Source organism: Adiantum capillus-veneris, chromosome 22 (assembly GCF_014529385.1).
Source record: "Adiantum capillus-veneris isolate H3 chromosome 22, ASM1452938v2, whole genome shotgun sequence".
Lineage (NCBI taxonomy): Eukaryota > Viridiplantae > Streptophyta > Polypodiopsida > Polypodiales > Pteridaceae > Adiantum > Adiantum capillus-veneris.
The window spans coordinates 24,454,172-24,479,889 of record NC_140952.1 but is presented as its reverse complement, the minus strand read 5'-3'; the positions used below and the strand labels follow the sequence as shown (position 1 = coordinate 24,479,889).

Sequence of the window (25,718 nt, the reverse complement as noted above, 5' to 3'; positions counted from 1 at the left end):
ATGGTCAAATCGTTGATTTGAAGCAAGCAAACACGTTATTTGTAGGTTTCTTGGTACTGCTGTTTAGAGCTGTGCGTATCCACTCTTGCGAGTGGATAGCGTTTTGGACAGCTGGGCCTAGAATGTATTACAATGAAACTATCATTTATTATTCATTTTTGCCATCATCTAAGTGTATCGGGGTAGACATCTCAATTGAGGTTAAAGTATAGGGCACATTAGTTAAGTTGTTAGGAACCTTAGTTACTAAAGATTGATCAGTACAAGTTACTGGAGATTGCTCAATACAAGTATAAGGTATAGTTGTTACTAAAGAGTTATCGGTGTTTGAATCCTCTATTATTATTACTGGAGATTGATCGGTTAAAGTATAGGGTACATAAGTTATTGAAGAGTTATCAGTGTTTGGAACCTCAATTACTATTACTGGAGATTGATCTGTTAAAGTTACTAAAGAGTTATCGGTGTTTGGATTCTCTATTATTTTTATTGGAGTTTGATTGGTTAAACTGTAGGGGATAGTTGTTATTGAAGAGTTATTAGTGTTTGAAACCTCAGTTACTGTTATTGTTACTGGAGATTGATCTGTTAAAGTTATTAAAGAGTTATTGGTGTTTGAAACCTCAATTACTAAAGATAGCGTTGTAGAGTCTATATCCCGTATCTCCAAAATACCCAATAGATCACGACGTCCCTGTATCTCTTCAACTGAATCCTCGCTTAATGACATAGCTTCATTATAGAATTGGTGCATTCTCCCTAAGACATTTTCTATATTATATGCTTGATGAAAGGAATCTTCAGTTTGGGTAGATATTGAATCTTCATTTTGGGTTGATATTGAATTTTCAGTTTGAGTTGATATTGAATTTGTAGTAGATATATTTGAATTAAACAAAAGTGGCCTTTCATTAGAAAGAATTGAATTTACATTAGGTGTTAAATTGTGATTAAATATCCATTTTAAACTAATAAGGTAAAAACTATACCTTTCATTAAAACTATTGTCCTATCAATATTATTATGCACTTGGTTGTAGTTAGGTTCAATACCTATTTGTTCTAGTTGTACCCGCGATGCTTTTCCTGCTGTTGCAATATCAGATAGCATTTCATCTGAAGTTCTACCTAAAACTTCTAATTGCATTTGAGCTGTTGCAATATTAAATAGTACTTCTGTAGAATTTCTACCTAATTGTTCTAATTGTATTCGGGCTACATCTCCTGCAACTACAATATCAGATAATATTTCCTCTGAGGTTCTATTTATTATTTCTAATTGAAATTCATTAGAATTTACCCTTTCCGATATTATTTCACCTAATGATACTTGTGAAGAGTTAACATTTTCAAGAACTTGAGATTCCGTGTAACTTGAAATATCTTGAGATACTGTTGAAGTGGGATCAATTCCATTAAAATAGTAAACAACTGCTGCTACAGCTACTGCTACTACTATTCCTAACAAAACAATAATTTTGGGTTTTTATACCATACTGATGATTTGTCTAGCTTTATTGTAGAAGTTTCAGGCTCATCTACGTGATACGGTATTGATTCAATCTTATTAAAAAAGTTTATATTGTAGTAATCAAAAACAAAATATACAAAAACAAAAGTTATTAACACTTGAAGTAAAATTTTTAATAGTAACTTCTTATTTGCCATTGTTTTATAATTTAATATGTATAATACTATTAATGCTATTACTATACTATAAATAATAGGTAATTAATTGTAATTAAATCACTATTAAAATTGTTAATTAAACTAAGTTCATTTATTGAACTTAAATAACTATTATTTATTATATGAATATTAATGAAAATAAACTTACTACTTATAATAACAATAGTTTTGGGCTTGATAAATTAGTACTTATTACTGAATTTACTATAGGAGGAGTACTTTGTATACTCAGCGAAGAAGCTGTAGAAGAAAAACAAGAAGCAATTGGTTTCGATGCTTGGGGTAAAGATGAAGAAAATTGAAATGTATTTGTTTTTAGGGCTAAGGATTTCTCTTTTGATTGATCCTCAGCTGCAAATAAAGACTTGTCCGATGATAATGGTTTAGGTACATGCAATAAACTATCTGACGTAGACGATATAGGAATGGAAACGTTAGATACAGAATCCGGCATAGGTGATACAGGATTAGGGTTACCACAGGATTTGATCATGCCGTGTCGACTGACACCGCGTCGATCGACAGTAATTGGTTTGACTACACCCTGTAAATGGAACTACTAGATAACTTCACATATCACCGTGTCTGGTTCAGGAACCAGTTCCCTCAAACCCGTACTTACCATAATACTACTACTACCAGCATTGGAGCCTCCGTCACCTTCATCTTTGTCTTTTTTTCTTCTTTTTTGTGTGTATTGTATTATCTATCTGCCTCTCCGGACACAGTATCTTGAGTATCGATGATGATGACCACATCTCCTGGCATGTGATTTTTGAACATAAAATCGAGTCCTTGTAAATGAGCAAAGCCAGGTGCTCTTATTTTACAACGATAGGGACGATTGGTTCCATTACTGACTAAGAACACACCAAATTCTCCTTTAGGTGCTTCAGCCGCAGTATAAATAGAAAAAGTTGGTACAAAAACCCCTTTTGTATAAGGTTTAAAATGGTGAATTAGAGATTCCATGGATTTTTTCATTTAAGGTCATGATAAAGGACATAGCTTACGATCATCAACTTTAATTGTGCCGCTGGGCATTTCATTGAGACGTTGTACGATGATTCAAATACTTTCTCACATCTCTTCAATACAGATACAATAACGATCGTAGCAATCTCCCCTAGTATCCACTAGTATGTTGGAATCCGATTAGTCATGAACATCGTAAGGTGCTGCTTTTCATAAATCCCAGCATACTCCCGGTTAGGATAGATAGGCCCCTTTGTCGAGCTTTCCCCCCAACGGAGCCGTACGTGAAAGTTTCCCTTCATACGGCTCGAATGTGTTTCCGGAGGCCCGCCCCTGTAACGCGTCTGCAGGCGCTTAGGGATGAGGGGCATTTATAGTCTATGCGTAAGCGTCCATAGCACCAGATTTTGGATTGAGAGTTCGGTTCATTTTCCTAAGCTTTTTGCTTGCCTCAGGCCACTTATCGCGTGGCCCATGTTACGGCAAAAAGCAGGCAACCGTAACCAGTAAAGTCAAAACGCTACATCCGCTTCGCAGCAAAAAAGAGATAGCTCCGATGCACGCATAGATTAAGGGCTTATGCTAAGCTGGCCAAGACTAGTTACCAGTCCACAGAGCCTGGCTTGTAGGAATTTATTTTCAGATCTCCATACTTCCATACCGCCACAATTTTACGAAAGACAGGCTGTTTACCCTTTATCCGACCCAATTAAACTCTGTACTTAAAGCCGCCTCCTTCTTTAATCGATTTGTGTTTCTTTAATTTAATTCGATTTAAAGCGGGTCACGTACTTGCAGACTCAGCCTTTGCTTCTCAGGTCTTTCTTTACCCATACTTTGTTACATGCTTAGCCCTTACGGACGCACATATAAATACAAGCTTATCATGTTCCATCAATGGCATCTAACCTATGCCGATTTCAGCGAACCGTGCTCTACTCCAGTGAACTCATGCAGTTTCAATATACCTAGAGGCCAAGGGTAAATCCGTTCACGGCTGACCCATCAGACTAACCAGTCAAAGATGGCCCTAGCCTTGCCTTGGTTATGCTTTACTGGGCTTATACACATTTGCTTACGCTGCCCTTTCCTCAGCTCACCTTAGCCTCTATTTTGGATTAAGAGACGTCGTCTTCAAGGCTTCATACCAAGTCTTTACAGTCAGCGTGCTTGAGCCAGGTCGGGCAGAACCGTTGCCTGATTGGAACCTTCCCCATATTGCTATCGATGTCTTCATGTCGCACGACCTCTTAACATTACACCACTGAATCCCCGATCCAAAGCTTACTATGCAGTGACGGTACCGATATCCACTAATCATTATTTCCAGATACGGTTGTTGGTTGGCGTTTCCTCCAATTCGTCAATACGAGAAGCAAATTATTATGTAAATGAAAAGGTGTCTCCACTCAAGCCCAAAGGTAGATCTTATGCCACTCCACCTGATCATATATAATTGGCATACATCCTAGCTCCTAAGACCCTTTCATAGAATTCCAAAGGTTTTTCTCACTCTTCAAAAGCCCACGGAAACAAAGTTAATGCTCCCACATCCATGGCATAAGTAGTTAAAGCAGGTAAATGATTTGGGATTCAAGTTATTTCGCAGAATAACACTCATATGTATTAAGCTCATAATGGTACCTCGCAATTACAAGGTCTCTCTACAGCCAAGGGATAAGCGTGTTGATAAGCCATCATGAAAACGTAAATAGGGTTAAAAGTTACTTGATGCTAGCTGCTGCTGTATTGTATACGTTTACTTGCGTTACATACACAGGTGCTCTCCGAACCGTGCAAGATGGTTACCCATCACACGGCTCTCCAACTTAGGGAAAAGGGTTAAAATTCGTTATCATGGTTTGGTTTTCTTTTGTCTCGCCAAATAACTATCATCCATGAGCATTTAGGTGACCTCAGGACTAGAGCCTTTATTTATTTTATTTTCTAAAGTCAACAAAGCATGTGAATCGAGGGTTTGTTTGTTTCTTAATAGGGAAAGGATTGTTTTCTCCTTTACCTCGCAAATATAATTAGAGGATAAGGCATCGAGTCATGCTCTGGCCAAGGCAAAAGGACCCTCGCCCTCGAAGTCGTGCATTCTAGCAACATCTTTGGTGTGGGATTGCCAATTCCATATCTGGGTGTTCTGACTGGCACAAACCCTGCCTGGCACTGCTTAAGTGTGCGGCGTTGGTCTGTCTGCTGATTTAGGCCCCTTTCCTTCTACGACACTAACAGCACCCTATGCTTACATGGTTCTTGAAGCGAAAGGTAGGCAGGTATTACGAGTCCTCTGTCCCACACATCTATCTAGAAGTGTGGTTTACCGGTTTCACTGAATTCTCCTATCTCTTGCCCCGCCGAGCAAAGGTCGTGTGAGTGTACGGTTACGCTTCAGATATTTGCTTTACCCATATCGAATCCTAGTTTCCCTTATCTCCAGTGCACTCGCTTTGGATCCTCAACACACAGGGAAAGACGCGGTAAGGAAAAAGCCTTAGCTGCCCAACACGTCTAGCTGATCGTTCCGCTAGCATCTCGCATTCACGAAACCGTTCAACTGAACTGCCACTTAGGGGCGTAGTTAGAGATACGCCAAGAGTTGGCTATTTCTGGTTCTCTCTTTTTATGACATGCTGTTGTTGTCGTCATATCTTACACATCGATTAGTAATACTTACTTTGCCGTGGGTGTTTTTTTGCAGTATCCCTTTGTGTCTCTAAGGAGGGCTTCACTCGGTGACTTCACGGTCGCCCTCCAAACGATCAGAATGAGGTAAAGCTTAAAGATACGTTTAATACTCGATTAATTTTTCTGTGCCTCTAGTTGGGTAGGCGCCGGTTCTTTGTTTTTGTTGGCCGGATCCCCCTCTTTGAACCGTACGTGCAAGTCTCCCTGCATATGGCTCGCGTCATTTTTGACAAGTAGAGGCGGCCCAGCCTTTATTCGCTGCGCTAATAAAACGTATCTTATTTAGTAGCTTATGTGTGTATGGTTGCTGTCTCTTTGTTTTGTAATTCCCTTCCAAGGTCCCCCTGAGGATACGGAAGAGGAAAGCAAATTTGTTGTAGGCAGCGCCGTCTATTGCACTCTAAACTTGCTAAGGCCCTGGCCTCGGGCCCGGCGCATAGGTCTAGCCTAAGCGGCAAGGCTGGCTTCTTATTCTCACTCCTCTCTCCAGCTTGAACAAAAGAAATCGGCCTTTCCATTCCTGTCAAATGACCCGGCCTTCCTGGCTTAACTGTTTGCCTAGTTACGCTTTTGTAGTTTTGTTGGTTTTTGTTTGCTTTTCTTGTATGCTTTCGGTTTAGCTAGCAGGCCTACCACGCTTTGCGCCTATGTCTTTGCCAGACAGTATTTGCTAGTAGTGCCATCCTATCTGACCTCAGGATTTAGTTTGTCCCTTACGGTTAGCCTACCCATCCCAACATGAAACAAGTGTAGGTTGAAACGGAACTCGAGGATGGTTACACGTTCCACTGTGCCGAAATGCAAAGGGTGCTGGTCGTAATAGTTACCTCGCGGAGTATGTGCGTGCGCTTTTGACGGGCACTCCAGGACCCGCCAACGCGTTCTCATTTCCGAGAAACCCCGATGGTTGGCCCGTGAGATAACTAAAATAGAGGACTAAGTTTCTTTCCATCATTTATTTTGACTTCTGATATAGTTAATGAGGCCATCTTTCCGCACGCAGTTCGCCTTACTTGCTTGACAAACCGACTCGGTGCTTATGATGCGGAAGTTGCCTTCGCGTACCACCCGGGCCAAGAAACAAGCGAAGCATTGCTTACGGCTAAGTGGGATATGCCGACTCAGCTAAGCAGCTTCATGCCGCACTAGAGTAATCCAATATGCGGTTCCGCACGTTCTATTGCTGCTCCATCCGTTTCCGATACTAATAATAAAACACCATAAGCAGCAAGGTGTTAAGGTCCAGAATTCGAAGTGAAATTCTTGATTTACCTGTTAGACGCCGTATTGAACCATTCTTGCTTGTTACTTCCACCAGCCCACACCCGGGCTTGAACCGGTGCCGTTTCCTTTCCTGGTACATAGGAATGCTCTATCCTTTAAGCTATGTGAGCCAAAAGAACCGCTGTCGTTTCCATTACTAAAAAACTTAATTCGAGAAAGGAAAGGTTCCTAGGGCCCAATAGGCAAATAAGTGCAGTGCTTCATGACATCATGTTGCGAGTAACTCCATAGGGGCTCAAGCGGTAAGCTACTAAAGGGCCTTCTTGCTGTAACGATCCTAACAGTTAGCAAAGCCAATTTTACATGTGATAACTGCTTGCTTCGTTGATACGTTTTCACACTAGCTCCTTTATTTTCTCAAACCTGCAAGCAAATCGAATCTCCCTCGACACCACAAACGCACACACCTAAGATAACTTACCTCTACGCAACCACAACTTTATTTACTAGACAGCCTTGTAAGCCTGCTCAAAGCATGCATGCTTGCAACACACGACAAGGATTTTTATACTTAAAAAAAGGTTCTTTTGTGTTTGCGTCTGTCCTTATGAGATTAAGCAATGTGGTACCAGCTGTAGATGTAGAGCTTGATAAGTCAGGAATTAAGCTAGAGGCGGCTGAAGAAGTGGGATTATTTGGCTAGATTCCTTATCTCAGCGTGCGTGCGCCTATTGTAACCACTTCATGAGTGGGTGTTTGACGTGTTGAGATTAGAGGATAGAACCTTTAATCAATTGGCTCCTTTTCTGCGCATAAGTGCAAAAGGAAACAAGACATTGTTTTTGACGAGATGGGAAACGTAAATCAAGTGGCTATAATATTCCTTGTCTTTACGACTGTATGATCTAGCAACTGTGATTCTAGCTAAACCGCTTCCGCAACGGTAGGGAAAAGTACAGCCAACAAGCCACTTATATGTATGTGTGACCGTAAGTGAAACACACTATAAGCGGCATAGCCGAGTCCATAAATGCACATACAACATATCTAAGCACACGCACACAGCCCTTTAGCTGACCAGTAACCCACAAGCCTCAATACATCGAGTCAGCCTCATAGATTCATACATTACAGGCCTTTCCTTCCCTCAACTATCCACAAATGCTGCATACATTGCAGGTTCCTCAGCTAAGTACACCTGTGAACTCAATGCACAGCGTTCTCTCATAATTCAGCTCTCATCTGTACATGCTGAGTGCCCTACTAGCATACATAAGCCCCCAGTGCTGCATACTTTTCTTTTGATCTGCACTGATTCCCCTAATCGTGTCTGTTCTGCTTTCTCTTTTTCCCCATGCTATTTTTGCCTTTGGTTATTTATAAAGTATCTTTATTGTGTGCAAAAGGTGCTTTTGTTATGCTTGCATAACATCACGCTCCAATCAAGAGGCATCATTTTATCATATCCCGTGTTCATCATTTGGTGGTCGAATCGTTTCCGCCCCGTGGTCTTGGGCTGGGCGCCCACTTCCTTCGCTTCGCGAAGCGGGCAGTTTTTACATTGCAAGTAATTACAACCATTAAACAAACTTAGTCAACATACATAGTCTATGCGTTGCTAATGTCGCAGCCTCTCAAGCATTTAACAAACTCACACCATCCATTTCAAATGAGATCTATCCTGTCACCACACGAGCCATCCAACCTGTAGGATTTCCCTTTCCTTTTCCCATTCTTACTTCCGTGGGTTTACGGGTAATGGGAATATCTGCGAAGATTCTTACCCATATTCAACCATTTCTCTAGAAATGTCTGCTTATAGGGCGACGTGCTTCCTCAATGGTTTAATATAGAATACGACCCGCTGAACAGCTTTTAATGCCATATTCTCCGAAACTAAGTCATGTACCATCCGTTCTGCAACCCCTACATTTGCCCTTTTAGCATTTCCAAAACTTTGTACGTTTTGGATACAACATCCGAATTGAGTCTCTTTTTTTTCTTTGAAACATGTTTGGAATATGGAATCCACACTTACACAAACAGAATCCCATAACGAGTGAATGTTTCTGTCCTCACGTAACTGATATAATCAGAAAAGACATGTAAGGATGTTGAACCAGATTTCATACATTTAGTTTAAGCTATTAAAGCGCCATTCAATCAACCTAGACGACAAATACAAATTCCCTTCACACATTCGTAGTTTTCAATCCATCAAGATATAGATGTACAAATTTATACAAATGATTTCTTTCTTTTTGGTCCCCAAAGTATCTCCTAAGCTATTGGAAAAGCACTTTAATAGGAAAAATCAGCTTTTACTGGCTTGATCAAGATATTAGTGCTTGTTTCACTAGATGAAAAAATTTACATTTCAGGCCACCAGGGTTTAATCCTCTTCCGACAATGATAACTGCAAACTTTCTTAGTTTCCGTGAATCAGGCATTCGCTATGTACAAGCGTCAACGAGCATCTTTTCCTAAAGAAGAATAACTGTAACTATTGCATGTATCATTTTTTTAATAGGTTTCGTACATTCGCATCAGGCATCCCTATTAAACTTAGACTTAGACTTAGACTAACAACGCGGATTCTTAGCTTTCTTACGTAAAGCATTCCCTATATACCTACGTAGTTTTCTCTTTGCAAACTTACCCCAGGCAGAGCGTCAGGCGACGTCTTTACCATAAAAAAAAGATAATAGAGAAGAAGAAAAAAACAAAAGATTGTTATCAGTTATGTTAACCATAGTGGGGTCAGAAGAAATTTAGTTCTTCATACGAGGAAAGTATTACACGGCCAGAGGCGTAATAAGTGCCTGACGGAAGTTTTCGGTTTCGGAGGCCTTTTCGTAATTTTCCTTCAGTAATCCTTTTCGTTTTTTTCTTTTTGTTATTGCCTTGCGGTCTGTGAGATAGGGTTAAAAGTCCGCCTGCGCCTAATGAGAAAAGGCAAGCAAAGCCCCATTTCATCGGCTTGACGAGGGCAAAGCATAGGAAAGGCGGCAGATTTTGTTGCATTTTCTATGTATCATTTCCGTCCCGTAACTAGTGCAGGCTACATAAATGCTCTCTGAACCGGGCTAGATAGTCACCTATCACACGGCTCTCTAACTTGACGGATGAGAGGCCAGGTATAGGAAATTACCCCTCTTCCCTCCGGCTCTCAAAGCGTAACAAATACATAGGCTCCTTCCCTTTTACTTGGCATTCGCTAAATGTGTGCCTCCCGGTTCCCGCAAAGGTAGGCAGGTAGTATGGGCCCTCTGACCTCTCTTCGGGGCTTTCCTCCCAGAAGATCTCACCGTTGTTTCCTACATGGCTTGTCCAATTGTTGATCAAATGCCCTGTGTTGGGATGTCATTTAGTGTCTTGTCCCCAGTAACATAGGTAACCTGCTTTATCCTTTCCTTTTTGTGCAATGGGTGGGTTAAGGGAAGATTATTTAGCCCAATTGATCAAAACCCTCAGTAGGCATAAAGCAAGGTAGCATGTGTTTGGTTCCCCATTTGCAAAGCGTGTCAATGATTAACTATCGCTAGGTAGCTAGCCCCGAAAGGAACTTCGATTCGCTAAGCTTTGCCCTCATCTCAATACCAAAAGCAGGCTTACTTTATGCTGTTAAGTTGCGTAGACTTTTTAGTTTACGCGTAAAGTTATTCAAACTTTAACCTCCTTGCCGCACATGCTTTGGTCCCCGTGTTCGTTACCGAGCAAGAGTAAGCGCAACGCCTTTATACAATACATAATCGAGCTTGTACAATGTTTTCATGCAGGAACTAGACCGGTCGCCCTCTCGATTAGCGTCATCAACGGTGTCGTCAACCGGGAAGTAATGGTGGGCGTTAGTAAACTAGAAAAAAGAATACATGAATAAATGTCCTTTTGGGAAATGATGAATAATACACCTACCGAGACGAAGGTTAACTTTGCGATTTCTTCCTTCAGTTTTCCTTTTTTTTCCCTTGGTTTTTTCTCTCTCTTCTTTAGTTTTTTTGTTTTCTTCTTTAGAAAAAATCATGGGAAAAATTGAATAGAAAAGATATCTAGAATCTACATCCTAATACAACGATTTTCCATAACAGTGGATGGAGTCAAGAGTTACTCCGTCTGGCTGTAAAAAAAGACGTGTAAAGAACATTCATTTACTAATGCAAACTAAATCAGGTGCTCTTCGAACCGTGCAAGATGTTGCCCATCACACAGCTTTTTAACCCAAGTTACCTATATTGCATGCAGTAGATCCTGGCTTGGCTCGGGGACTTATAATCCAAGAAGCGCTTGATTCTTTGCAAGCCAAGCCTCTTACGCTGTGCACTTGCTTTTCTCTGCTAGCAATGATGCTGCTTGATTCTGACAGTTCTGACACCCTGCCTTTCGAAAACGTGAAGCTTTTTTACCTATGTGTTTTTGGTTGTGGATCAATAAAAAGAAAGAAAAAACACTTCAGTCAAAGCCTTCGGCCTTGGCTTACGTTATTTCATAGAGTTTAAAATGATTCTATCCAAATGAGGTGCCTGCTAATGACTAGCTTCACTTCAATCAGGCGGCTCAGGCATTAAAGTCTTGAGGTTTGTTTTTCCTTCCCTTGTTTCAATGAGACTTAATCTCTGCTCTGCCGAAGGGCAAACACAAAGCCAATTGGCATGTGTCAAAACGATTCATAGCTGTTCAGTTTCATCCAAACGATATCTCTGTACTGCTTGAGCGTGCAACGCCCCTATTGGGTGGGTGCGTTAATTTAGGCTCCTTTCTTTCCATCGCAGGGCTGCGTTTTTGTCTTGTGGGATCTGCGATAGGTAGGCAGCTACTATGAGCCTTCTGCCCCACGCGTCTGCCCGCAGGTTAGATGCGTGGTTCACCGGTTTTACCGAATACTCTCACTTGTTGAAGCATAGTGCGCTTTAGGCCTAAGACGCAGGGCTTCCTGAAGGGCTTGAGCCCTCCTTGTCTGGGTACATGCGCCAGCGATCAGCGCATGTACAGAGAAGGCGTGGTGTTGCTTTTCTTTTTGAAAAGCTAGGCTTGGTATCCCTCCCGCACCTCGCTTTCGTGGTATTTACACTCAACTGTGCTTCAGAGACACGGTCGAAGCCTAAGGATTGGTTAGGCTTAGTGTGCTCTTTTTACGACATGCTTTGGTTTTCTCTTTTTGTTTCCTAAGGTGCGTGCTTTCCGCTGTTGCTTGCGGTTTCCTAGCGTTGGAATAAGTTGTGTCTGTTTTGTTGTGGACATCTGCAATGCCTCGACCGACATGCAGCAGGCAGTTCATTCGGTGACTCCGCGGTCGCCCTCACTAAACCGACTTGAATCTGAATGGTAGTTTGGATTAAGTCTGACTGAAATCGGATTTACCTTTTATGCCGTATCCTATTATCGTACCTTCTATCTTGGCTTGATCTTAGTTTTTCTCGAGGCCTTTCATATAGAAGCAAACTCTCCAAATTTATGACCAACCTTTTCGTTTATAACCCTCAAACGAATAAAAGATCACCCGTTATGAATTTCTGCATAGCAACCCTTAAATAACGGCGAAATGGAAAATCTACATAACCAGATTCTCCCCCTGATCTTTTTCGTCTTTTCTAACAGGCAAGCATCAACAAAAGGGCCTTTCCATACGAATCATGCCATAAACTAATTTCTGTGTTTCCTCACTATTGCTCAAAATCCACATTTAGTGGGCCTTCCCCAAGGTGACACTGAAGGTCTACCTCATTTGTTCTGTCCTTTGTGTCATGATTTCATCTGTGGGGTAGCTCAAACTGCCTGAGTGAATGGCAAAACCCCGTTTCGCATGACTCATCAACTCTTGAATGGAAGCTGACTTTTGTTCTAAGCAGTGATCTCGGATCTCTGTAGGAAGACCCAAGGTAAACCGCTCAATCTGCTCTTTGAACGAGATCTTCTTAAATGAAGAGGCGGGTAGAAAAGAGCTCCAGAATCTCTCGCAATAAGCGTCCATTGTAACCTTCTTGGTCATCTAAAGATGGTTCCAAGCAGTTCGTATGTCACGTTCATACTGTTGAGTCAGCCAAGAAGAAATGAAAAGCCTTTTGAATTTCGGCCATTTAACTGGCGTTGTCTTGTTTAATAGAAGCGTGGACCATCAGGTTCGAGCATTCCCCTTAAGGTAAGAGGCAATCCTTTGAATCTTGGAGTGCTCTGAGTAACGCCCTCCTGAGAAAGCTATGTCAAACTGCTGTATAAAAGACAAAGCCCTCTATAACCAGAAAATGTGTCAAATTTAATTGACTGTCCACCTTCCTTAAACTCTCGGACTTTCTTGCTTTTATCTTCCAGAAAGTCATACTGGTTGGCTTTATAAAAATTCTTCTTCTTTGCGTAAAAGTTGTTGTCATCAGAGTCCGAACTATCTGAAGACGAGTCCTCTATAGAATTGGCAACCACAGGGTGAGATTTAGGCTTCTCTGCCTTTTTCTTGCCCTTTCCGAAGCTTTGCTTTTTGCCTTTTCTGTCTTCTTCACTCGAATCAGAGGAGCTAGAAGAACTCTCGGAAGAAGAAGAAGAAGAAGAAGAAGAAGAGGAACTGGGCACTCCTTCAAATCGAACATGCTTTTTCTGCTTTGTTGCCGATTCAAATGTAGACTGACGACCCAAATAACCCGGGAAGTCTGCACTTTTCTTTTGCTCTTTGTTGTACTTTTTAGCTTTGTTAGCTGAGCAATTCGTGGATCAACCACCTCTTCTAATTCTTGCTCTGTGTACATCCTTGGAGTAGGAGGTTTCTTTAGTGCCGGTTTGAGGGGTGGTTTTGTGGTCTGCCGCCGCCACTATGAGTGCACCTCATCGAAAGAAGTCTGGCTCATATATTTTGCAAATATTTGGTCCTTCGCAAAATTAAGCATCATCTTTGCTGCATCGCTCATCAATCGTCGACGCTCTCTCTCTTCGATCTCCGCCTGAGTAGGCTGAGGCGGGCCATACTCCTCGCGTGAATCTTCGTTGTGATCTCTTCCCGCATCTCCGGATGCAGAGGAAGTCGACTGATCTCTGTTTGAAACCATAAGTGCCGCGTAAAAAGGATCGGATTTCCCGTAGAAGAGAAATCGGCCATGCTCTGATACCACTGTAACAGACTTGGACACTCCAAGTCGAGAATATACCGCGACACCACAATAAATCACTTTAAAACAGTACTCAGTTCACAATTGATTCGACACTGGCCCGACGGAGTTCCGTGCCTAGAGATGTTCGGTATTTCTTTGTGTATTAATCTGTAACTCAGAGTACAAGCGAGCCGTCGGGCCTCACTCACAGACTCTACGTCCAGATGCTCTACGAAGTGAGAGCCCAAAGACTCTTATAAAGGTTTTACAAAGGATGCTAAAAGCAAAGCCCAAAAGCTTCAAAATTAAAAGCCTTTATAAAAATAAAGCATGTTCAATCTTTCTCTCACAAGGCTTGGTGGACAAATAAAGCAAACCCTAAAAACCTCAGCATAGATGGATTTCAGCCCTTGCGTAGATAAAAGCAGGGCTTTTTTCGTACGCAGCTGCCACGTGAGCACCCCGCCAAATGCGCCGCAAAATCCGGACAGGTCCGTACAACAGTGTCACGTCAACAATTCGGTCAGCAGCATCCACGTCAGCAATTTGCATTTCCGGGGGTGCTCACAGGGCAGCCACTTCATCACTGTCCTTGTCAAAGGGTGTGTGTGTGTGTGCTGGGCAGCCACGTCATCGAGTTGTGACATTCGGCAACGTTCCACCTTTTCCCTCAACACCCCCGGGTCGGACGCCCCGCCCACTCCAAAGCACTATGGTGTGTCTGAAGACTTACCCTTCGAGGAGCTTCTACCAGGATGGTTACAAGAGGAGTATGTGGAGTTTCCAATCGATCAAACACTACCCATGATGTTTCGAAGCTCCAAGTGGCAGCTCACTCTTCATCTTTTGAGACACCCTCTCCAGCTACACCTCCTGACCCGATCATGATGCAGATGCAAAAATGCTAGGGCTGATCTTTGTCTTCTGTTGCTGCTGCCGGTGGTTTGCAATGCAAAACGCTAAGCTGATCTGATGGGGTTCTATCGCCAGGATGATGCATAAGCAAAACCGTTGGTTGCTCTGGTCCAAAAACGCTAGGTGTTGCAGTCTCTTGCAAAACGCTAGGCCTCTGTTGGGTTTTGCTGAGAAGTTGCCTATTGAGCAAGGTGCTCCTGCTGCCTCTTCTGCCAAAAACTGCTAACTTTGGTTTGCTTATATATTATCTTAGCAAAATTGCCCTACCTACTTTCCAACACAAGATAAATGAAAAATGTCAAACTATGCACTGTAAAAATGCTACTGATGGGATCTGACTGGAATCTGATGGTCATGCTGTGTGCAACCAGAGGATATGCATCTAAGTGTCTGGACTTGCACGGTTTGCGAACAAAAGTGCCAGATCACTTCCTATTCTAGATTGACTTGACTGAATTGAACCCTGGTCATGCTGTAGCTTGTCCACGGACACATAGGGTTGGATGTGTCACGTGACATTGTATTACTCTTCGTTTCATAATTGTGATATTCATCTCACGTGTGGAATTCAACATATGTTGGCTAGCCATGGTGAACATAGCAATCTATCGTTACTTTACAGAGGTTGTGCAAAACCATCTGTTCCCCTAGTACTACCCTCACCATCACTACTTACACCTCCTTCTCGCAGTGAAATTGACATCATTGTCTATTGTTTGCACTTTCACTTCCCTGTTATCGGATACTCTTCACACGCACTTACAGATCGAAATATGGAGGGTTCCTTGCAGAGGGCAAAGGAATTTACCAGCCTACAAGCCTACAGTTGCATGTTGCAAGCAGATCCCCTAGCCACTCCCTACCCTCAACCTCTAGCCCCCTATCCAGTTTCCCTCCCCCCCTTACGACCCCTTCCTCGTCCCTACCCTTCCTTAACATCCTCGCCCCTACCCAGCACTCTCTCGCCCCTACCCTCATTCCTCGCCCCTCTCTACCTCCCTCGCCCCTACCCTCATCCGTCATCCCTCACCCATCTCCACTTCCACAACCTGACCCAACTGATGAGCCCTTCATTGGTGCTAAGAGCAGGCCAGTCTCTATGCTTTAGGACATTGATGGAGCCTTCTTAGAAGTAGTGGCTGACTTGGAGCCTTCTTCTTTTCCAAGTTGTCGTACTACGTGGCTCGTACCAAGTGATTGATTCTTCTTGTGATCATAAAGTGTACTAAAAGTGTGGAAATCATTGTCAAGAGGTATCCTCCTCCGAACTGATAGATTTCTTTTCTTTGGTTTTCTTTTCTTGTGCTTTCTTCACTTCAGTCGTCTCTTCTCATCCTCATTGGAATTGGAACTAGAATTAGAAGAAGAACTGGGATCGACCTCAAAGGGAAAAGGCTTCTTCGATCCGCTTGCGTCCTTGAAAGTAGATTTCTGACCCAAATTGTTGGCATGATCCGTGGACTTGATGCCACGGTCTACACAAAACTGAATAAACGCTTTGGAGGTAAACTTCTTGTAACGGGACAAGCATTACATGCCAATTGTAGCAAGGCTACAATGTCGCAGACACTGGACAGACAGTTAGTGGCAGTTGGGCTGAGTCCACACTGAACGGACTTTTGACTGGCAGTGACACGTGGCAGGCATACGGGTGGTGGTCTAGCAATCGTGGGGCCAGACCACCACGACCACAGTTTTGAGATAGTCTTAGCTGGATTAGACGTTGGTGAGCCGTTGGTGTCTCTTTATGGTCGTATATATCCGTAGCTGTTGGGGTTTATCATATGATCTACTTTTGTGTGGTCAGTCGTCTAGAGTATATAATCTTGAGTTGTACACAACACGTTTGCACCATCCCAGCATAGTTGAGCCTCGACACCCCTTTGTACCTATGAGAGCTTGACTGGAGCTGAGTGTGCTGCCATGCCAGTGTCTATTGGTTTCTTGAGTTAGTCGATGTTCATGCTGTTCATGTTCATTGTTGAGTCCTACTGTTGTTGCTCTGTTGTTCATTGTCTTCTTTGTTTTCATTCTGCGGAGTGAGATTCCACGCACATTGCACTGAGGAGCACCCACTATAGAGTTTGTGCTACACCAATTGAAAAGAATAGACTGAGATAGACGTTTAGCACTTCAAACAATTGAACTAAAAGAGAGACACTTTACACGAGATATGGAGTGGCGTAGTTCCATCTTATGAGTGTACAGACCCCAAACTGTGGTGCACCTTTCGGTATTTCTTTATATTGCTACAACGAGGTACAACACGTGCGGTGCGGCTTTGCTCTACATCTCCTGCGGGGTAGAATGCCAGAGAGGGAGCCCTTGCACATATTTAAAGACCCTTGGCCCACCAAAAGCAGTTACATAAAAAGCAATAGGTTCTATGGTGAGGACTTCTTCTTCTTTTGCTAGGGTTTAGGCCCCTCGGCCGGGGTTTGTTGGTTGGCTAGGGTTAGGGCTAAGGAGTCCTAACCCTTTGGGTCTTCGGTGGCTTGACTCGTCGGCAGTTTGTGACCTCTCCCCTTCTTGAAAAAAGAGTAATCATTCACGATTTTACCTGCAAAACAACTCAAGTTAGATTAAAAATATCTGAGATTCAGTATTCTCATTTCATATTGGAGCTCTTGATATTCTGGCGTAGCAAGGTTAGCCATCACACCTGAATGCACTGATCTGTAACGAGTGTCTAAATGCACTAAAGTTACGTACCCAAGCAATCTCACCCAATTAATTCACGATGAAACACATGCTTATGTATGCATGTTACAAGACTCACAAACATACAATGCACTAAAGTTACGTACCCAAGCAATCTCACCCAATTAATTCACGATGAAACACATGCTTATGTATGCATGTTACAAGACGCACAAACATACAGATGCCGATGAATACTCCCCCCCCCCCCCCCCCCCGCAAATAACTATCCAGGCCCAGGCCATGAGGTATTCGACGACTCCCTCATCACTCCTCCTTTAACAAGGTATGAGTCATGAGATATAGAGGCAGACCGCAACTTGCATCGCTTGGAGGTTCCGAGAGTAAATACTTCTTAGATTGTAGCCTAGCCAATTTTCTTTTCAATACTCCTCCCGCCAATAACCAACAAATTTTGGGCCATGAGTAGAGCGCCACTTTTTAATCATTGAATACCCATCGCGGGAAAGCCCAAGCCATGAGATATTCTTACATTATTAAGCATCAATTCTTAGTCTTCCTTGGAAAACCTGAGCCATGCGTATCCAAAAGTTTTCCAAGAGTATTGGAACCAACATGAAAATCAGAATCAAACAATCTCAAATCGGCACCAACAAAAGATCAAAACAGATAAAATCCATTGCAAACAAATTTCCAAACAAAATTGTCAAGCAAATTTCAAAATGTATCTAAATACAAAGCAATTGTTAAATTCATTGAGGATTTTCTTCGGACATTCGAACTTTAAGGACAACTGGCTTGGCTTTTTGCATCAAAGTGATGGTATGGTTCCAGATTTGGATGGTCACATCATTCTTGTCTTGCCAGGGCATGCCCAAGAGAGTGTCGCAAATACCTAACTTCATGATATGGAAGTCTACCTTTCCATGGTACCCTTGGATAGTGACTCGAAGAGCACCAATGAGGTATAAATTTTTGAGTTACTTTCAAGTTCTACAGCTTGTGAATCGTACTCAAAGTCTATCTGCTTGAGGTCTAGACGGATGGAATTCTCGGTGGCTCTCGAGTCAAAGAAAATAAGTGCTTTGGAGTCATTGATTTTTCCATAGGCTCTACATAATTTATTGAAACTTTCAAGATTTATTCCATAAATGTCAAGAACAAGTCCAATTGCAGTTCTAGCTCACTTAGCCGGAGGTGGTCGTGAGGATTTGTCGGCTGTCTGAGCAGGGGTAGGCTATGCAGGTCTATCTATTCTTTGGGGACAAGTATAAAATTATGCCCTGATTGAAAACATCCAAAACAACGATCTTCTTGTAATAGAATTGCTTGTTGCTGTAATGTCAAAGGAGGCCTTTGTGGTTGACTTTCACGAGAATTCTGGGGCGCCAAAGTTGCAGGAAAACCTCTTTGTGCTCCCGCATGCGGTCGGAGTTGCTTTGAAGTCTCTCGAACTGACCCTTGAGAGTTTGGATCAAATCCAACCAATAGTCACGAATTGTCTCTGCCGGTGGGATAGGGCAAGCCTCGAAGATGTAGAAGCAATGAACCCCGCCAGATGAACCAGAGTGTCCGGCCACAGGTGAGCTCCCAAGACACCTCTCTCTCACTACGACACTCCTAGGGGGTAAGCTCTGTAGCAGGCTGAAGTGTAGGTCAACGAGCCTCTCTCCGTACTGCCAGTATGTGACGCCCAGTCGAACAATGACCTGAAAGAAAGGGATCCGAGGGTGGTCGGCTGAAGAGAAGGGGTCTCTCCAAAACCACTCTCCAAGGTCCCACTGCTCACGTGCCAGAGGGTAGCTCTCACAAGCCCAAAGCCTCCAGTGACCTATCTCAAGTTCTGCTGGGTCAAGATCTGTGAAATAGGTCCTCCCACAGATGCCCACTACTCGTATCCTCTGAAAACACACTTTGCAACCTGTGGAGCCTCTACTGAGACTGTGTAGTTGACCCTCTCCCTGAATCTCGAAGAACATGGGGGGTACGGACTCCGAGCAAGCGCGAACTGCGATGCGAACCTCCAGTCGTGTGAAGGGTCCCATCCATCTTGAAGCTGTTGTCTCTAGAGGGGTGAGCCACTCAGCTGGTAAAGCCTCTGTAATGTCGTGGCACATGCTCTGCTCGCCTCTTATGCCCCGTAGCCGAATGCTTTGTACCTCCTCTAGCAAACTTGAAAACTAAAGCCAGTCACCTAGAGTGCGGATTGGGCCCTCTGCCATGGGACCCCAAGAAACATGAGGTATACTACTCATAATCATAGGGGACACACATTTTTGGGCTTCTTGTCCCCACTTGCTGTCCCGCCCTCTTTTTAACACAAAATCCATTTGAGCCCCGTCACCCGTCCCCACTCCTTGGGACGGGTCCCTTGTGACTGTGCTACTACCACAACCAAGTGGCCTCTCTGAGTGCTAACCATAGGGTTCCAAACAAGCGCTCCTGCGTGCAAGTGGGTTGGTGCTGCTCCAGTCCACTCCGTAGCTGCTCCCAAGAGCAAAGCAGGCTCGCAGCAAATCGATCCATTAGTCTCTAGCTTATACCAACTCTGCGCATCTATGTAAATATCCACCTGATGGAAGATCTCCAAGGGTTTTCTGCAAAAGGCACTCGAGCTCTTAGTCTCTGTAGCAACAACTCTTTCCAGGGCTCCTCTCCTGGAAGCAGTCCTCTGACAACAAACTTCCCAAGAAGGGCTCTGATGTGCTGTGCTGGGTCTATGATCCCCAAGCCCCCTTGAGAACATGGCAGGGTGATGACTTGCCAAGCTACTTTCACGCGGGCTAACTGAGTGTCGCGTCTTGACCAAAGAAAGTTCCTGATCAGCCTCTCTAACTGGCTGATACAAGAGCTCGAGAGGATCCTGCAAGATGTGATGTACTAGATAGTAGCCAACAACACTTGGTTGGCCACTACAACTGTGCCTGCCAAAGAGAGCCGTGTCCAACTCCAATGTAGCAACTTCCTCTTGATGGACAGGAGGAGGGGAGCAATCTGCTTCTCAGGGGAGAAGTCCAGGTCAACCTGACAACCCAAGTAACGAACTGCAGTCCCTGGGGGAATCCATCTGAAACCCTCACTTGGCGACCAAAACGGTGTTTGTCAGGGGATCTTCTGTAGTAAACTCTAGTTTCCCTTTCATAAGCTTGTAACCGCAGCATGGCCGATAAGTTCTTGCATTGTAAATACTTGTTTAGAGAGACAATATTCCTGTAATGGTGAAGGCAGTCCAATTGTATATTTCTCGCATTGGTCATCCAAGGAAATCAGCTTGAAGAAAGACATCGGAAGGTAAACATCGAGGAATCTTTGGTTCTAATCTTCCATGGTTTCTACGGTTTATTTTCAAGTCTCCCCATTCGGACAAAATGTGGACTTTGATCAAGGTCGTCATGTAGCTTCGTGCAAAAATAGTATTGAAAGCCTGCAAGCCCTTGGAGCATGCGGCTGGGTTGCGATTGAACTCCACCATTGCATAGCTCTTTGAGAAATCCTGCAACTTGAGAGATCTTTTGATTCTTTTGTGTAGTTCCCCAATGCATAGATGTTGTCAGATTGTTGTAGGTACTAGGAACTGCAAGGATTTCTTCTTATCTTTCAGTTCAGAGAAAATGAAATTTTGATGTGGTTCCACCATCCTTTTGGTTGGTTTGGTGCAAACCTCGGATGTGGATAGTAGGGATATCCATATGGGCTCCAGGAGGTGGTGGTGGTGGTGGTGGGGGGTGATGGCAACGGCAGTGGTAGGGGCAGTTGCACCGGATCAAGGTCAGTCGGTTGCACCATGTTCCTAAAAACTCCCCAATTGGAAAAAAATACTGAGTAAGTTGTCGGTTGGAGGCTCTTGTACTTTTTGGTGCCAGAGGAGGTGGTACTGCCTAAGGCAATATGTAATTCAGGAATTGTTGAAAAATTTGAAGCATCGGGAGATTCTGCTGAGGATGCCATGAAAGTATGTTGCGGAGCTTGTCGAGGACAAGCTATAGGTACTCTGTAGAATCTAGAAACACCATCTTGGCTTGTCTGTTCTTGGAAGGAAGGACTGGTATGCTTTCAAAAAGCATACGATTGGAGCTCTGATATCAGTGTAACGGGATGACACCGTGTGCTAATGGAAAAGAAAAGAGTGAACAGATTTTAGAGGCTTCAAAACAATGAAATGGCTTTAGACGTGGGGGAGGTGGTGGCAACGACGGTTGCATTCGATCAAGGTCAGACGGCTGTATCATGTTCTTAAAAACTTCCCCAATTGGAACAGAAAGTTGAGTAGGTTGTCGGTTAGAGGCTCTTGTACTTTCTGGTGCCAAAGGAGGTGGTACTGTGTGAGGCATCAGAGAAGGAAACATATAATTCAGGAATTGATGAAAACTTTGTAGAACTGGGAGATCTGTTGAGGATGCTGTGAGAGTATGTCGCTGAGCTTGTCGAGGAGAAACTTGTAGGTACTCTGTAGAATCCAGAAACGCCATCTTGCTCTGTTTGCTCTTGGAAGGATTGGTATGCTTTTAGAATAGCACACAAGTGTAACAGAACGGGCACCACATGCAAACTGCAAATAACAGACTGAGATAGACATTTAGCACTTCAAACAACTGAATTGAAACAGAGACACTTCACATGAGACACATAATGGCGTAGTTCCACCGCGAGAGTGCATTGGCCCTAAACTATGGTGCCCCTTTCGGTATTTCTTTATATTGATTCAAAGAGGTACAACATTTGTGGCTCTGCTCTGCGTCTCTTGTGGGGTAGAATTCTAGAGAGTGAGCCCTTGTACATATTTAAAGACCCTTGGCCTACCAAAAGCAATTACCTAAAAATCATCATGTTCTAAAAGCAGTTGATCTCCAAAAGCTAGCGCCCTCAAGGGTTGTCCGTACAGCAGCGCCATGTAAGCATGATTTTCGTAAATTGTGGGATTCCATACAACATGCCACGTCAACATGATCAACGTGATTCACGAGCATCCGTACAACTGCCATGTCATCAGCCCTCTATGCAATGTCTTCAGTGCGTGTGTGTGTGTTGCTTTTACTTTTAGGCCCCTGATCCCGTAAGTTGCGAGGATCTGTAAGTAGGTGAGGACTTCTTATACTTCTGCTAGGGTCTAGGGCCGTCGGCCAAAATCTGCAAGTTGGCTAGGGCTAGGGCTAGGGAGTCGTAACCCTCTAGGTCTTCAGTGGCTTGACACGTCAGCAAGTTTTGACACTCCCTACCTTTGTTTGATCGTGTTGTCTTCAACACTTCATTGCTCTCCTTCTCCACAAGAGCACACCGATTCTTGAAACGATCAAATGTCTCTGACTTGTGTTGTAGAAAATATACCCAAGTAAAGTGGTCAAAATCATCCACCAGCAACATGAAATAAAGAGCTTTGCCTAGGTCCACAAAGGTCGGTGTGAACCAATTCTAAAACCGCAATAGCTTGGCATGTAGTTGCTTCTGAATAGTCTCTCTATGTTGCTTGCCACAAATGTAAGAAATGCATTTTCCATTTTCCCATGCTTACTCCCAACATCTAGCAAGCCTTCAATTATGTGATACCGAAAACATGATTACCGAAAATCAGGATGAAGAGAATTAATGTTCAAATGACCAAACTTGTAATGCCATAAATTGCCTATGGGAATTCACTGAAGAAAGAGCATGGAGCATGTAGAGACCATTCTCCACTCTGCCCCCTCCGACCTCCTTGCTAGAATCTCGATCTCAAATGGACATCACATCCGCTGTGAAAATCACCTCCATGCCTAGTTTTCACACCTCATGCATAGACATAAGATAAAAACCTAGCTTCAGAGCATTAAGAACCTTGGAGGTATGCATACCCTCCATGCTATCTAGAATCAACTCCATGGAACCCTCATTGTGAACAGGAATTTCAAACTTGTCGCCAATGCAAATAGTGTTGCCACATGTTGGATAGAAGATCCTTCAAAGTTGTCATGTGCCGTGAGGCACCACTATCAAGAATCCAATCACAATCATCTTGAACCGCAAGGGACATCTCAATCAAAAATGTCCCTGGAGAGTCCTCTTAGGGTAGAATCTCCAAATGTACAAAGTGTGGTGACTGTACCGCCGCTCTAGAAGTCGAAGCATCTTCAACTCACTTTGGATACTTCTGCCAATAAATGGAATTTTCCCCCACAATGATTGCAATGTTGATCTGCCTTCAAGGATTCTTTCTACATCTCTCTTCTTTGGGTTGTTCTTGCTTTTCTTCTCACCCTTTTGCTTGTTGTTGTTGTTGGAAGAACTGGCCAAGCCTTGGGAACCGCTCCCCTTGGTTCAACACCATTGGAACAATCTCATCCCATGAAATAGTATCCAACCAACCACTCGAAAGTAGTGACGAAGAATAGAAATTGGATATTGAGGTGTCACGGGACAGGCACCACATACGGAAAAGAACAGAATGAACAACTTTAAGCCCTTCAAATAACAACTGAACTGAAAGAGATAGAGAGTGCACGATACACGAGACGGGGAGTGGCAAATTTCCCACTAGCGCCAAAAGTTGCCAAAAATCCGTACACTTGCCACATCAACAATGCAAATTGCGAAACTCCGTACAGTTTGCCATGTCATCAAGCTCCATGCAAATCTGTGTGTGTGTGTGTGTGTGTGGGTCCTGCTTTATTTAATCTCTTTAGGTCACTTGGGCCCCATCTGACGAGGTCCCATAAGTTGGTGAGAACTCTTCTTTAAAAATAGGCAACTCGGCAAGGCTTTGTAAGTTGGTGAAAACTTCATTTGTTGTTGCTTCTTCTTCTATTGCTGCTTTTGAAGGTTTAGGCCCCTCAGCCGGGGATCTGCAGATTGGCTCCGTTCTTCAGTGACTTGACATGTCAGCAATTTGTGACACAAGGAGGTAGCTGGGCCAAAAGTTGGATGGCCATGCCCTTCGAACTGGTAAGCTTTCCCATATGAAGTAGCTCATGTTGGAGCTCTTGCATCTTGTTGATGTGATCCCTTATGGATGAGAGCTTCGCATCTAGGGTCCTCAACTGCACCTCCAAAGATATGCGCTTCATCGGAGAAACTTGATCACAATCCCAAATGTGCTTCGCGTTCTTCATCAATCGGATGTGACTGATGAAAGATGGTCTACTATTGAGGATGATGAATGATCAGCTTCGAGCATACGGCTTCGAGCATTGACACGCTTCCATAGCTTTGCTCTCGAAGTATCCCTTGGCTTTAGAAAGTTTCTTGTAACAAAGCCTCCAAGATCATAAGAGTCAAAGACCACTTTCATGGTCGCTTTCCAAATGGCATAGTTGTTGCCATTCAATTGCCGATCCATAGGAAAGGTAGGAAGGGTACGCCTCTTGATTGGTTGATCACCTATGCCGGAGTAGAAGTGGGACCAATCTTCCCACTTGTTGACAAAAGCTCCATCATTGACCTCCTCCTATCGTACTTCTTTATTGCAGACCGAGTTATAATCATAACCATCATCCCTCTTTTTAATGTCAAAGAGGTTGGTCATGTGACAAGGCTAGGTCAAGATAGATGAAGGGAACCTTCAAATAAGCTACAACAAAGATCAACTTTTGAATAAGTGAAAACCAGCAATCCGTCTCTTTCGTCGCGAAATTTCAACAGCAAAAACCTGCACGGATCACCAATTTGATTCGAGAGCTCCGATATTGTCACAAAAGATGACGTGGTAGTATTGCTCGGATAGACTGTACAACAGACTAATGATGTGGCACTGTACGACAAAACTGATGACGTGGCAGCAATACAAAATTGCGCAAAACGTGCTCGCAGGTTGAAGTGGCAAATTGTACGGATTTTTGCGTTTCACGTTGGCAGCTGACGTGGCAGGGCTGTATGGAATTCCGTAAACTGCGCTGGTGCTTTTTGACAACTTTTCGAAAATCAGTTGCTTTTCGGGACTCTTTGCTTTTGAGTTAAAAGCTTTTGGACCAATTACTTTTGAGTTTAACTGCTTTTGGGGCTTTTCTTTTGGCATCCCTTTGTAAGAATAAAAGGAACCCATCTATGATTGCAGAGAACGCTCGCTGCTGCTGTATCCCCTGCGCTGCGCCCCCCTCCCCCCCCGTCACTGCCCGCCTGCCCTCTCTTTGCCCCCCCCGCCAGCCCTCGCTGCCCCCTTGCTGCCCTGCGTGTCCACGCGCTGCCCCTCCCCAGCTGTGGCATTTCGCGGCACTGCCGCTGCTGTCGCTGCTGTCGCCCCACCCGCCACTGCCGCCCCTTCCGCCGCTTCCATCCGTTGCCGACCCCCCCTGTTGCGCCACTCCCGCCATTGCCCCCGCCCGTTGCTGCTCACGCTCTCGCAGTAGCCGTCTCCACCCCCTGCCCCCCCCCCCCCCCCCCCCCCCCCCCGACTCGCCTGCTTTTTTCTCCTCACTGTTACATCCTGCACATCGGTACTCTCAGCATTGACTCCGTTTTTGGGGCAGTGCCTAGCATGTCAAGTTGCAGATTCCGCCCGCCATCCTCTTCTTACGCCACA

The 25,718-nt window shown here is 43.8% G+C and overlaps 2 protein-coding genes across 4 annotated transcripts in view; one reads left to right on the top strand and one right to left on the bottom strand.

Moving 5' to 3' along the window:
• The window catches only part of LOC147429045 (uncharacterized), a 207,264-nt gene that overhangs the window by 11,638 nt on the left and 169,908 nt on the right, over positions 1–25,718 (top strand). The gene's annotated exons all lie outside the window — the stretch shown is intronic.
• Positions 149–730, bottom strand: LOC147429047 (uncharacterized). The gene has a single exon (XM_086495519.1). It carries the CDS (start codon positions 728–730, stop codon positions 149–151), a length of 582 nt encoding a protein of 193 aa, XP_086351645.1.